The 12,000-nt window shown below is 42.3% G+C and overlaps 1 protein-coding gene across 2 annotated transcripts in view; it reads left to right on the top strand.

Moving 5' to 3' along the window:
- LOC106940444 (centrosomal protein of 162 kDa) overlaps positions 1-7,999 on the top strand; it is a 45,631-nt gene extending 37,632 nt beyond the window's left edge. For both annotated transcript variants that reach the window (XM_015023196.1, XM_015023195.1), the window contains exons 14-22: positions 1,860-1,972; positions 2,078-2,168; positions 2,266-2,392; positions 2,532-2,689; positions 3,962-4,066; positions 4,153-4,392; positions 4,604-4,822; positions 6,701-6,986; positions 7,787-7,999. In XM_015023196.1, coding sequence (XP_014878682.1) covers positions 1,860-1,972; positions 2,078-2,168; positions 2,266-2,392; positions 2,532-2,689; positions 3,962-4,066; positions 4,153-4,392; positions 4,604-4,822; positions 6,701-6,986; positions 7,787-7,968 — 1,521 coding nt within the window. In that variant the 3' untranslated portion in view covers positions 7,969-7,999. The remainder of the gene's footprint in view (positions 1-1,859; positions 1,973-2,077; positions 2,169-2,265; positions 2,393-2,531; positions 2,690-3,961; positions 4,067-4,152; positions 4,393-4,603; positions 4,823-6,700; positions 6,987-7,786) is intronic.
- The last annotated feature ends 4,001 nt before the right edge of the window (positions 8,000-12,000 follow it).

Genomic DNA, 12,000 nt, shown 5'->3' with positions numbered 1-12,000 from the left:
AAATAAGTATTTGAACACCCTTCGACTTTGCAAATTCTTCCACTTAGAAATCATGGAGGGGTCTGAAATTTTCATCTTAAAATAATCTAAAAAAAAAAAAAAGAATCCAGAAATCACAATTAGATTTTTTTTTATAAATAATTTATTTCTGTGTTCTGTGTTGTGTTGTATTTGAACATTTGCCAATCAGCAAAAATTCTGGCCTTCAAAGACCTGTTAGTCTGCCTCTAAAAAGTCCACCTCCTCTTCACTTATTATTTTAAATTAGAAGCACCTGTTTAGGTTGTTAGACTCCTATCCACTACCTACAAACAGTAAGACTCCAACTACTAACAAGGCTAAGACCAAAGAGCTGTCCAAAGACACAAGAGACCAAATTGAAAAGACACAAGAGACTAAATTGAAGACCACCACAAGGCTGGAAAGGACTACGGGGCAATTGCCAAACAGCTTGCTAAAAAAAGATCAACTGTTGGAGAAATTATTAGAAAATGGAAGAAGCTAAACATGATTGTCAATCTCCCTTGGACTGGGGCAAGATGTCACCTTGTGGCGCATCACCTAAGGAAGGGAAGGAGGTTGTTCCCCAAATTCTCGCAATACATGGCACCGGTCATCCTCTCCTTAATACAGTGCAGTCGTCCTGTCACATGTGCAGAAAAACACCCCCAAAAACCCCCAAAGCATGATGCTTCCACCCCCAAGCTTCACAGTAGGTTGGGGGGCTGTTTTTCTTCATCCTCCAAACACAGAGAGTGGAATTAATGGTGCGTTCATACCAAAAGTGTTACACGTGTCAAAAATGCGTCTGACACTTCAAGTTCGACGCATGTGCACTTTGAATGCAGACGCTTGAAATTTTGTTCTACACCAAGCTTTTTGCGCCACATAGACTTTGGTTCAAAGTCTATGTGGAGGCATGTTGAGGGCATGTCAGACACGTCAGCTCTAGTCATTGTTTTCTGTTGAATGCTCTTGATGCTTCAAACACTCAAAACGCTCCAAACTGTTCAAATCTCGCCTTGATAGACGCTCGAACCGCGCCATAACGGTCTTCAATGCACCTCCACTTACACTTTGAATGTAAACCAAAAGCGCCTGACGCTCTAAACACTTTTGGTGTGCATGCACCTTAAGATCAAAAAGTTCTATTTTGGTCTCATCTGACCAAAATTTATCCCATGACTCCTCTTGATCATCCAAATGGTCATGGGTAGGCCTGTCACAATAACAAATTTTGCTGGATGATGCATTGTCCCAGAGGTTTTTGCAGTAAATGATAATATTGTTGTTTTGAGACCGTTTTCAACTACTAATGGTAATGACAAAAGAATGCAAGAACACAAGAAAACAACAGAAACAACAAATAAAATAAATTATGAAATCATCCTGTTTTTGGTAGAAAGAGAGAAAACGAGAAAGCGATAAATCATGCCAATGGAAATTATTGAGCTTGTTTTAATTTATCGTGTGATTAATTGATTTATTGATTACTGTGACAGGCCTTGTCATGGACAAACTTAAGACGGGCCTAGACATGTGCTGATTTAAGCAGGTGAACCTTCCGTGCCATGCATGATTTTAAACGATGACGTCTTGGTATATTACCCACAGTAACTTTGGAAACAGAGGTGCCAGCTCTTTTCACGTCATTGACCAGTAGTCAATGATGTAGTTCTGGGCTGATTCCTCACCTCAGTTAGTGCATTGAGGATGGGTCGTGGCTGGATCTTCCAACATGACAATGACCTGAACCACACAGCCAGGATATGATGTGCTTCGGAGTGACTCCATAAGAAGCATATTAAGGTTCTGGAGTGGCCTATCCAATGTGCAGTAAAATTGAATGTGTCTTACAGGAGAATGAGAAGCTGTATGTAGAGATGAAGGCTGAGCAGAGCAGGAGTAAAGCCAATCAGGAGGCCATGTTTAATGAGAACCAGGAGCTGCTCAGCCAGCTGGCTGTCACCAGGTAACTGTTTGCTCAGCAGAGCAGTGAGCTGTGAGAGCTTTATCTCTTTTATTTTTGTCAAATGTTTTTTCTCACAAAAATGTTTGTGATTTCCATCTTCATCAGGGAGCAGCTGAGAAAAAGCTCCAGGCCTGTGTGCGCCATGGATCACACTAAACGCATCTCTGACTTGTTGGCTCAAATCAACACCCGCCAGGTTTCTAACGTTGTGGATAAAGTGTTTGTATGGTGCTGGTCCCAGTCATCTTCCATAATATAATATAATGTGTGTGTGTGCATGTGCACGCGTGCAGCAGAACGAGGCCAGGCTGTGTGAGGAGAACAGCAGGCTGGAGCAGGAGAAGCAGTCCCTGCAGGTGGAGCTGCAGCTGATGAAACAAGAGCAGCAGCTGGCCAAAGTGCAGACCTTCTCCACCTCAGGTCACAGCAGCTCATGGCTGGACTTTGTATTAGTCCTAAACTTGTTTACATGATAAACATCTACATCACCTGACTCGAACCCTGGGTCTCCTGCAGCTGAGAGTCCTTTCAGACAGACTGCTGGTTTGATGTGTTTCAGATGAGATATCTGAGCTGCAGGGCCTGCAGCAGCACAGGGAGGAGGTGGCAGCTCTCAAGAACAAACTGCGGTGGTTTGCAGAGAACCAGGAGCTGCTGGACAGAGATGCTGGCCGGCTAAAAGCAGCAACGGCTGAGATACTCCAACTCAAAGAACAGGTGGGGATTCTCCCTGATGCTGCATGTTTATGGAATGAAGAACAAACTGTGGATGGATTTTGTCTTTAGTTTGGGAGGAGCAAATATAAAGTTTCATGGAGATAAAAGGTGTTCGTCTCTGAGCTGAGACTCAGATGGACTTCTTCCCTGCAGACGTGACTCCTCATAAAGATTATGTTCAAACTGTCAGGATGTGTTTTCTTGTTTGGAGTTATAGTATCATCAGACATTCAGTTGAAAATGAATCCAAGTATGTATACACAAATAATACATATGACTGCATGCCGATTTCTTTTAGGAAATATTCTCTCTTAATCTCTCTTTGTCTTCAGTATAATAATTAGATAGCATTCGACCTAAAGTCATTTTAATTAACTTTTTACCTTTTCTCTAACAGAAAGTACTCTTGAATCTTTGGTTCTGTTTCTTTTTGTTTCTCTCCTCTATCTTCTCAAACCTCCAGTTGGTCATGGCTGATCACTGACCAGTGATCAGCCAGGTTCTGATTCTGCTGGAGGTTCCTTCTTGCTAAACGAGTTTTTTTCTGTTACTACATGTACGCTGAGTATGAGGGATTACTGTAAAGTCAATTAGACAACAGAAGGGATTGTACTGTTGCCATCTGCTTCAGGACTAAATGCTCCTCATGAAGCATTCACTCAGTGACTAAGTTTTCTGCTGGGCTTCTTTAAACAGAAACTTTTATAAACTATGAATAATGAGCTGAACTTGATGTGTTATTTGACACATCAAGTTAATTTGGGATGTATGTGTGATTGGACTGAATGGCCTTTTTTATATAGTTCCTGACACATGACTGTTGTGAATCAGTGCAATATAAATAAACTGAATTGAAAATTTAATTGGAATGAATTCTCCCACTGATGTTCTCCTTTTTGTAACTATTAGCCGGCTTCTGGTGTAAGTCTGGAGGATATTTGAGGTCATGGTAGAGGTCATTGAAATAGTTTGGTTGGTGGCACAGACTGAGGTCTTAAACTCGTCTGCGGAGGAAAGAGTTGGAAAAATCTCTTAAATTAACAAAGAAACAGTAGTGAAGAGAGTTATTTTAAAGGCAGAACCTTCATGGAAATAATTTAATTGTGGCCTTCAGGAATTGTTATAGCTGCAATAGCTGAAAAAGAACTGTTCAAATGAACCATTTGAACAAAACTAAATTGTTCTATTAGCTACAACTCAAGTCCAAATTTATAGAATGTCAACTCCAGTCTAGCATTGCAAGCAGTGACTAGCAGCTTGTTTCTGTTCCAGGTGGAACACCTGAAGAGGGAAGTAGGCAAAAGAAGCAGCAATGTGCTGAGGAAGGCCAGAGACAGACCTGCAGACACAAAGAGAATGCAGGATCTGCAGCGGCAGGTTCCTCCAGACAAAACACATTCATCAGACTAGCCAACTCACCTTTATGCATCTGCAGTACAGCTAACTGCTCCTGTGCTCACCAGGTGAAGGAATTAGAGCAGATTCTGAGAAGCAGGAACCCAAACTCGCTACCAGCCCTCATCTATGCTGCAGCCATAGCTGGTGGTGGGGAGAAGGCCACCTCCAGCGGGACGCACCCCCGCAACACAGTCAATGTTCTGCTGGAGCGTAGGATTCAGCGGCTGGAGTCTGAGCTGGAAAGGCACGATGAAGAGGCCAAGCGAACCCTGAGAGCCATAGAGCAACAGTTCCACCAGATCAAGGTCACAGCTGCAGCTGCAACATGAGAAAATCTATGACACCTACCTCTGTCACGTTTAGATGCTTATTTATACAAAAAAAATTACGCTCTTGATTGGCTCATTTACATTCATCACAACAAATAACTTAAAAAGAAAATTATTAATTTGATGCAAGAAATTTGTCAGGAAAAGGACCGGCACTTGCTGAGTATTTGTGTGTTGTATTTTGTAGCTGTGCTACGAGCAACAGATATGTGAACTGGAACAGCAGCTGGAACAAAGACAGCTGCCCGCAGCAGCAGCCACAGTGGCGGAGGTGGGGTCAGATGCATGGATGTGTAAATGTCAGTTTCTGGAAGAGGAGCTGCAGCGGGTCCATGACAGGCACCAGCAGAAAGACAAACGTTTGCAGGACCAGATAGAGTCTCTGCAGCAGCAGCTCAAACACAAGGTCAGCCTGAGTGACTGAAGCTGAAGAAAAGCAGTCAGCGATGCTGCTTCACACTTCAGCAACAGGGCCAATTACATCATGCAGTTATTGGTTATGCAATACAGGTCCTTCTCAAAAAATTTGCATATTGTGATAAAGTTCATTACTTTCCATAATGTAATGATAAAAATTAAACTGTCATATATTTAAAATATTTCTGGCTTTTAAAAACTCCCAACCTGGTTCATTACTCAAAACCGCAATCATGGGTAAGACTGCTGACCTGACTGCTGTCCAGAAGGCCATCATTGACGCCCTCAAGCAAGAGGGTGAGAAACAGAAAGAAATTTCTGAACAAATAGGCTGTTCCCAGAGTGCTGTATCAAGGCACCTCAGTAGGAAGGAAAAAGTGTGGCAGAAAACGCTGCACAACGAGAAGAGGTGACCGGACCCTGAGGAAGATTGTGGAGAAGGGCCGATTCCAGACCTTGGGGGAAGCAGTGGACTGAGTCTGGAGTAGAAACATCCAGAGCCACTGTGCACAGGCGTGTGCAGGAAATGGGCTACAGGTGCCGCATCCCCCAGGTCAAGCCACTTTTGAACCAGAAACAGCAGCAGAAGTGCCTGACCTGGGCTACAGAGAAGCAGCACTAGACTGTTGCTCAGTGGTCCAAAGTACTTTTTTCAGATGAAAGCAAATTTTGCATGTCATTCGGAAATCAAGGTACCAGAGTCTGGAGGAAGACTGGGGAGAAGGAAATGCCAGAAGTCCAATGTCAAATACCCACAGTCAGTGATGGTCTGGGGAGCCATGTCAGCTGCTGGTGTTGGTCCACTGTGTTTTATTAAGGGCAGGGTCAATGCAGCTAGCTATCAGGAGATTTTGGAGCACTTCATGCTTCCATCTGCTGAAAAGCTTTGTGGAGATGAAGATTTCATTTTTCAGCATCACCTGGCACCTGCTCACAGTGCCAAAACCACTGGTAAATGGTTTACTGACTATGGTGTTACTGTGCTCAATTGGCCTGCCAACTCTCCTGACCTGAACCCCATAGAGAATCTGTGGGATATTGTGAAGAGAAAGTTGAGAGATGCAAGACCCAACACTCTGGATGAGCTTAAAGCCGCCATCGAAGCATCCTGGGCCTCCATAACACCTCAGCAGTGCCACAGGCTGATTGCCTCCATGCCACGCCACACTGAAGCAGTCATTTCTGCAAAAGGATTCCCGACCAAGTATTGAGTGCATAACTGAACATAATTATTTGAAGGTTGACATTTTTGGTATTAAAACACTTTTCTTTTATATGCTAATTTTTTGAGATAGGAATTTTGGGTTTTCATGAGCTGTATGCTAAAATCATCAGTATTAAAACAATAAAAGACCTTAAATATTTCAGTTGGTGTGCAATGAATCTAAAATATATGACAGTTTAATTTTTATCATTACATTATGGAAAATAATGAACTTTATCACAATATGCTAATTTTTTGAGAATGACCTGTAAACATTACATTTTGCCAAATGGTGTAATCAAAATTATTAAGCAAATATACATCAGAATTGTATAGAATATACTTTATTTACTTTATTAATATAGCTCTATGGTGAAACAGTCCTTCAGTGCCTTCGAACTATAATAAGGTCTATTATGAAATCATATAATAGATCTTCTGCATGTTTGGTTCTGGATTCAGACCAGACCAGAACCAGAAGACCTGAAAGGTCTGGGAGGTTGATACAACAGCAGCAGATCTTTATTATTGTAATGTAGATTAGATTGGATCCATCAATGTAATGTAAAACTTCAGTGATTGATAAACTAACTTCTCCCAGATCTGTGGGGAGTTTGCAATGGGGATGAATACTTTTGCCTATAAACTTGTTCCCCCGTCCAGGCACAGCCGCACCAGCACCAAGCTGAGGCGGCATTTGGAGGCCGGATCGAGCGGCTGAACCAGGAGCTGGCCACTAAGAGCCGCAGCATTCAGGAGCTGAGCCGGACCATAGAGAGGCTGCAGAGGGAGCGCAGGAGCATGCTGTCTATGCCACGCCAGCGATCAGAGAGCCACTCAGCAGAGAGCAGAGCCCAGGAATCTTCTGCTGCAGCAGACGGCAGCACACAGGCAGGAAGATTTCCTGCAGCTCAGTATGAGAAGACTTACCAGCCTTCTGTGTTCACAGGTCTGCTCTCATATAGTCCTATATATATAGTCCAGTTTCATATAGTCCTACAGCAACTAGAAGCCAAACTAGACCCTTCTCAGCTTCTCTCCTTCACGCGCGCCCTCTCCCCAGTACCCTCTCCTTCTTTGCTCCCCTGCTGCCCCCTTCTAACGATACGCTAGTCCTGTAAACACATGAGGGTGCACAGACTTTGACCGTGATTTGGACACAGCAAAAACGCATACATTGTGCATGGTTACACACAAAATAAGTGTATGTAACCACGCATACACTGCATATGCAGTATGGTGGTTACATACCATGCATACACGGTATGCGTGGTATGACTTATTTTGACAAGTCAAGTTTATTTTGACTTGTCAAAATAAACCCCTAAATGCCTTGTATCCTTATGACAGGACACGTGTTGGCTACACATCAGTGGCTTTAGATTTAGTTTCTGAGTTGACCAGTCAGAAATATTCCAGAAAAATAATACTGGCATGTCAAAACGAGCTCAAGTCGCTCTCTGGATATTTTTGGCTCGGAAAAAGCCTTTCCTAACATTACTGGTCGAATGCGGTGTCAATCAAAAGGGGAGGTTCTAGACTGCCCAATAAAAGTGTCATAGTGGACACCGGCAGAGTTTAAACACTTAAATCTCAGTCCCGGAAAAACGGCACCAGACGTTCCAGTGTGGGTTAAGGGGTTAACTATTAAATGATTACAAAATTAATTATAATTTAATGAGGCAGTAGAGGTCATGAGGTCAGTCTGCTTTTGACTTCCCGTCTGATGGATGTCCCTCCTGCTGTCAGGAAGCCATGTCTCTGAGCTGCAGCAGGAGAACGAGGCTCTGAGTCGGCATGTGGAATTGCTTCAGCAGCAGAGTAAGCAGGAGAAGGAGGAACTGAAGGCCAACGCTGTTCAGGCAAAGGAGGAACTGTTCAGGTCTGTACATCTGAATCAATCAATCAATCTACAGGGGCCTCATGCATGAAAGAGTGCACAGTTTTCACACTAAAAATTGTCTTGCGGACAAATTTAGAAAATTTAGAAAAGTGTGGCGCACAAAAAAATTCAGATGTATAAAGCGCTGCATACACACACACACCTTTCCTTTATAAATTCCAATTTGTGGGAAATAGAGTGCAGCTGCTGGTCCACCCTGTCACATGTCAATTAGTATAAATCCCCGGAAGCTGCCACCATGTGAAGCAATAACCATGGCAACAGTCCTTGCTTGTATCAGTATTTAAAATAATAATTATATATTTTATTTAAAAGGTGTTTTTAGGGCACATAAGGTCGTCTCACAGAAATTAAAAATAATAAATTTTAAAGAAAAAATTCCAAATTAAAGACATCCATGCTTGTTTGTACCGCAGAGCGTTCAGCCAGGATTTAAAGGCAGACAATGTAATTGTAAATAGTGGACGTTTATTCTAAACAGAGGAATCGTGTATAGGTTGGTTGCCCACTAAAATAATGGAGATGATAAACAGTGATGTCAGTAACGCGTTACTTAGTAACACATTACTGAAGTCGAACACATTACTGACGTCGAACACATTACTGACGTCGAACCACTTTTTTCAGTAACGATTAGCGTTGCTATTTCAAATCCAGTAGTCAGACTACAGTTACTTATCAAAATCACTTTGCGTTACTGTGCGTTACTAATTTCTTTTGTCATTTAATTTTTATTTCTTCTACACACCACCCTACACACGCAGTTATCACACGCTGTTGATAACTATCAACAGCGACAGAAACATAAATAATGGAGGGAGGAGGGAGATACGCATTTTGTTGCTGATAAAACAGGAACTATTTTTGTTTACATGACATTTTTTTCCCCCCTCCTATGTACACAAGTGCACAGGCGTCATCTCTATTTTCTATTTTCGCTTGCCAAGTCCCATTATAAGCAGCTTCGGACATGTTTTTTTTTTTTTTTTTTTTTTTTTTTTTTTTCGAAAGTCGCTTGCAGATTTAATGAGGCGCTGCTTGCGGTTTTTCGCCTTGCAAATAAGCAGACATAAAACCCAGAATTTGTCTGACATCCAGTTAGTTTTAGTCAGGCTCTCCCTGTCCATCATTTCCCGGATGATCCGTTCGCTGTGTCTTTAAGAAGCTCAACATCATTCATATTACCTGTGAATGACTTCGAGCTTTGCGTTGCGCTCCAAAAAACTGAAAACGTCGAGACTAATATGAACAACGCACGTGTCCGTAAAGTTGTGCAACTAAACGCCATTATAATATTATCTTAATATTAATATTATTAATATTAAGATAAGTGTCAGAAATCTGTGCAGCGGGACATCTGAGTTGTAGAGTGGCAGGAGGAGCTCTGTGCGCTGCCCTCTGACACCAAACGCAGGGCTGTAACACACAACCTGGACGATGGGGTGGGAGGGGGAGTGTAAAATCCTATTTATAATTTTCCAGACAAATACGGGAACACACATAACCATGCACACATTACTAAAGTTTTTTTCTTTTTGTACTGTTGTAATTATTAAACAATCTCCCCTTCAGTTCAACCGTATAAATGGAGACACATTGTTGATGTTACTACTATAAAATAACTTGCAATTAAGTATTGGCAAAGATCAATGTAATTTTCACAGGTGGCAGAGCGTTGTTTTTAGCATCTGTTGAAAGTACCGTATTTTCCGAGTGCGGAAAATACGGTACTTTCAGCGCACCTAAAAACCTTCAATTTCATCAAAAGCTGACAGTGCGCCTTATAAACCTTATATATGGACCAATATTGAGCCACAACAGGTCTACAGTAAGCAACCACCGACTTCATTTTCCCCCGTAGAAGAAGAAGCGCACGGTGCATGCTGTCAGCTCGCTGGTTTGTAATCTACTAATAAAGTTTGACTGACCTATCTACCTACTGACCGTCTAGAATCAGGAGAACGTGGTGCAAAATGACCTGCAGATGTGTAGAACATTTAGCACCACGTTCTACACGAACATGCTGTGCGCAAATGGAGAAGGGCGACCATCGTCCGGCCACGCCCCGGCCCAGTCGCGGAAGGCTCTCCTCGCCAACTGGAGTCTGTTTTGTTGACATTCCGTTTAGTGCAGCTCCATCTAGTGGATGCATAATGTAACTCCAGCCTCTAGCGTCTAGTATAGTGCGGAAAATATGGTAACTAAAAAGTTACTTTTAATGTAACTTAGTTACTTTAGGAGATTACTCCTTTTCTAGGAGTAATCAGTTATCCAATTAAAGTTATTTTTTCAAAGTAATTATGCCATCACTGGTCATAAAGCTGGGATGGCTCAACTGTCTGACATGTCAGCAGTTCCAGCTACACTGGAATGTAGCTGTTAGTTCTGCGCTAATAAACGCTAATACACTCTAAAAAGTGTATTTGTGCTGCAGTTCATCTTATGGACTTATTTACATTAATTTCACTTAATTATTTTGCTTTTGTTATGACAACTTACTGTTTTGTGTTCATTTAACTCAAAACTTAAAGGAACTTTTCACTTTGACTTTACTTAAAACAATTGAGTTCAATGCCAGTTTGGTATCCTCCGTCTGACCAACTCAATTTATTATGATCATCCAACTCAATTTGCTAAGTTTTTATAACATAAGGAGGTTTAACATGACAAATTTAAGTCCCTCTTACTCTAATCTAGCTTTTTTCAGCTGTGTAAGAAATCATTTCCCCCCATATTACAGCCTTCAGGGCATCCCATCCCAATCGATCTACTTCACCATTATCATTTTCCTCTATATCAGACTATCTCCTCTTTTACTTCACTAATTAGACCCTTGTTATTTAATATTCCTTCATTTAGTCTCCACAAAGTACTTTTCTTTCTGCTGTTCAGGTGAATCATTCATAAATTGATCAGAGACATCTGATATCAATCCTACATCCTACTCTATGTAGTTCTCTCATTTGTTAGCATATAATTGATTATATGCTAGAATTGATTCTGGAATAAACACCATGTGGTTTTGAATAGTGGGTATAATCCNATGAAAAGGTTATCTGAACGAGCAATTAACCTCATCATCTGAATCAACAAAGTAACTCTAAACACCTGCAAAAGATTCCTGAGGCTTTTAAAAACTCCCAGCCTGGTTCATTACTCAAAACCGCAATCATGGGTAAGACTGCTGACCTGACTGCTGTCCAGAAGGCCATCATTGACACCCTCAAGCAAGAGGGTAAGACACAGAAAGAAATTTCTGAACGAATAGGCTGTTCCCAGAGTGCTGTATCAAGGCACCTCAGTGGGAAGGAAAAAGTGTGGCAGAAAACGCTGCACAACGAGAAGAGGTGACCGGACCCTGAGGAAGATTGTGGAGAAGGGCCGATTCCAGACCTTGGGGGAAGCAGTGGACTGAGTCTGGAGTAGAAACATCCATCCATCCATCCAGCCACTGTGCACAGGCGTGTGTAGGAAAGGGGCTACAGGTCCCTTATTCCCCAGGTCAAGCCACTTTTGAACCAGAAACAGCAGCAGAAGCGCCTGACATGAGCTACAGAGAAGCAGCACTGGACTGTTGCTCAGTGGTCCAAAGTACTTTTTTCGGATGAAAGCAAATTTTGCATGTCATTCGGAAATCAAGGTACCAGAGTCTGGAGGAAGACTGGGGAGAAGGAAATGCCAAAATGCCAGAAGTCCAGTGTCAAATACTCACAGTCAGTGATGGTCTGGGGAGCCACGTCAGCTGCTGGTGTTGGTCCACTGTGTTTTATCAAGGGCAAGGTCCTTGATAAAACACAGGGGATTTTGGAGCACTTCATGCTTCCATCTGCTGAAAAGCTTTATGGAGATGAAGATTTCATTTTTCAGCACAACCTGGCACCTGCTCACAGTGCCAAAACCACTGGTATTACTGACCATGGTGTTACTGTGCTCAGTTGGCCTGCCAACTCTCCTGACCTGAACCCCATAGAGAATCTGTGGGATATTGTGAAGAGAAAGTTGAGACCCAACACTCTGGATGAGCTTAAAGCCGCTATCGAAGCATCCTGGGCCTCCATAA

Source organism: Poecilia latipinna, unplaced genomic scaffold (assembly GCF_001443285.1).
Source record: "Poecilia latipinna isolate Pla-1442-1.1 unplaced genomic scaffold, P_latipinna-1.0 Scaffold3229, whole genome shotgun sequence".
In the NCBI taxonomy this organism is placed as follows: Eukaryota; Metazoa; Chordata; class Actinopteri; order Cyprinodontiformes; family Poeciliidae; genus Poecilia; species Poecilia latipinna.
Note: the sequence above shows the minus strand (reverse complement) of the source record. Positions and strands in the feature narration are given on the sequence as shown.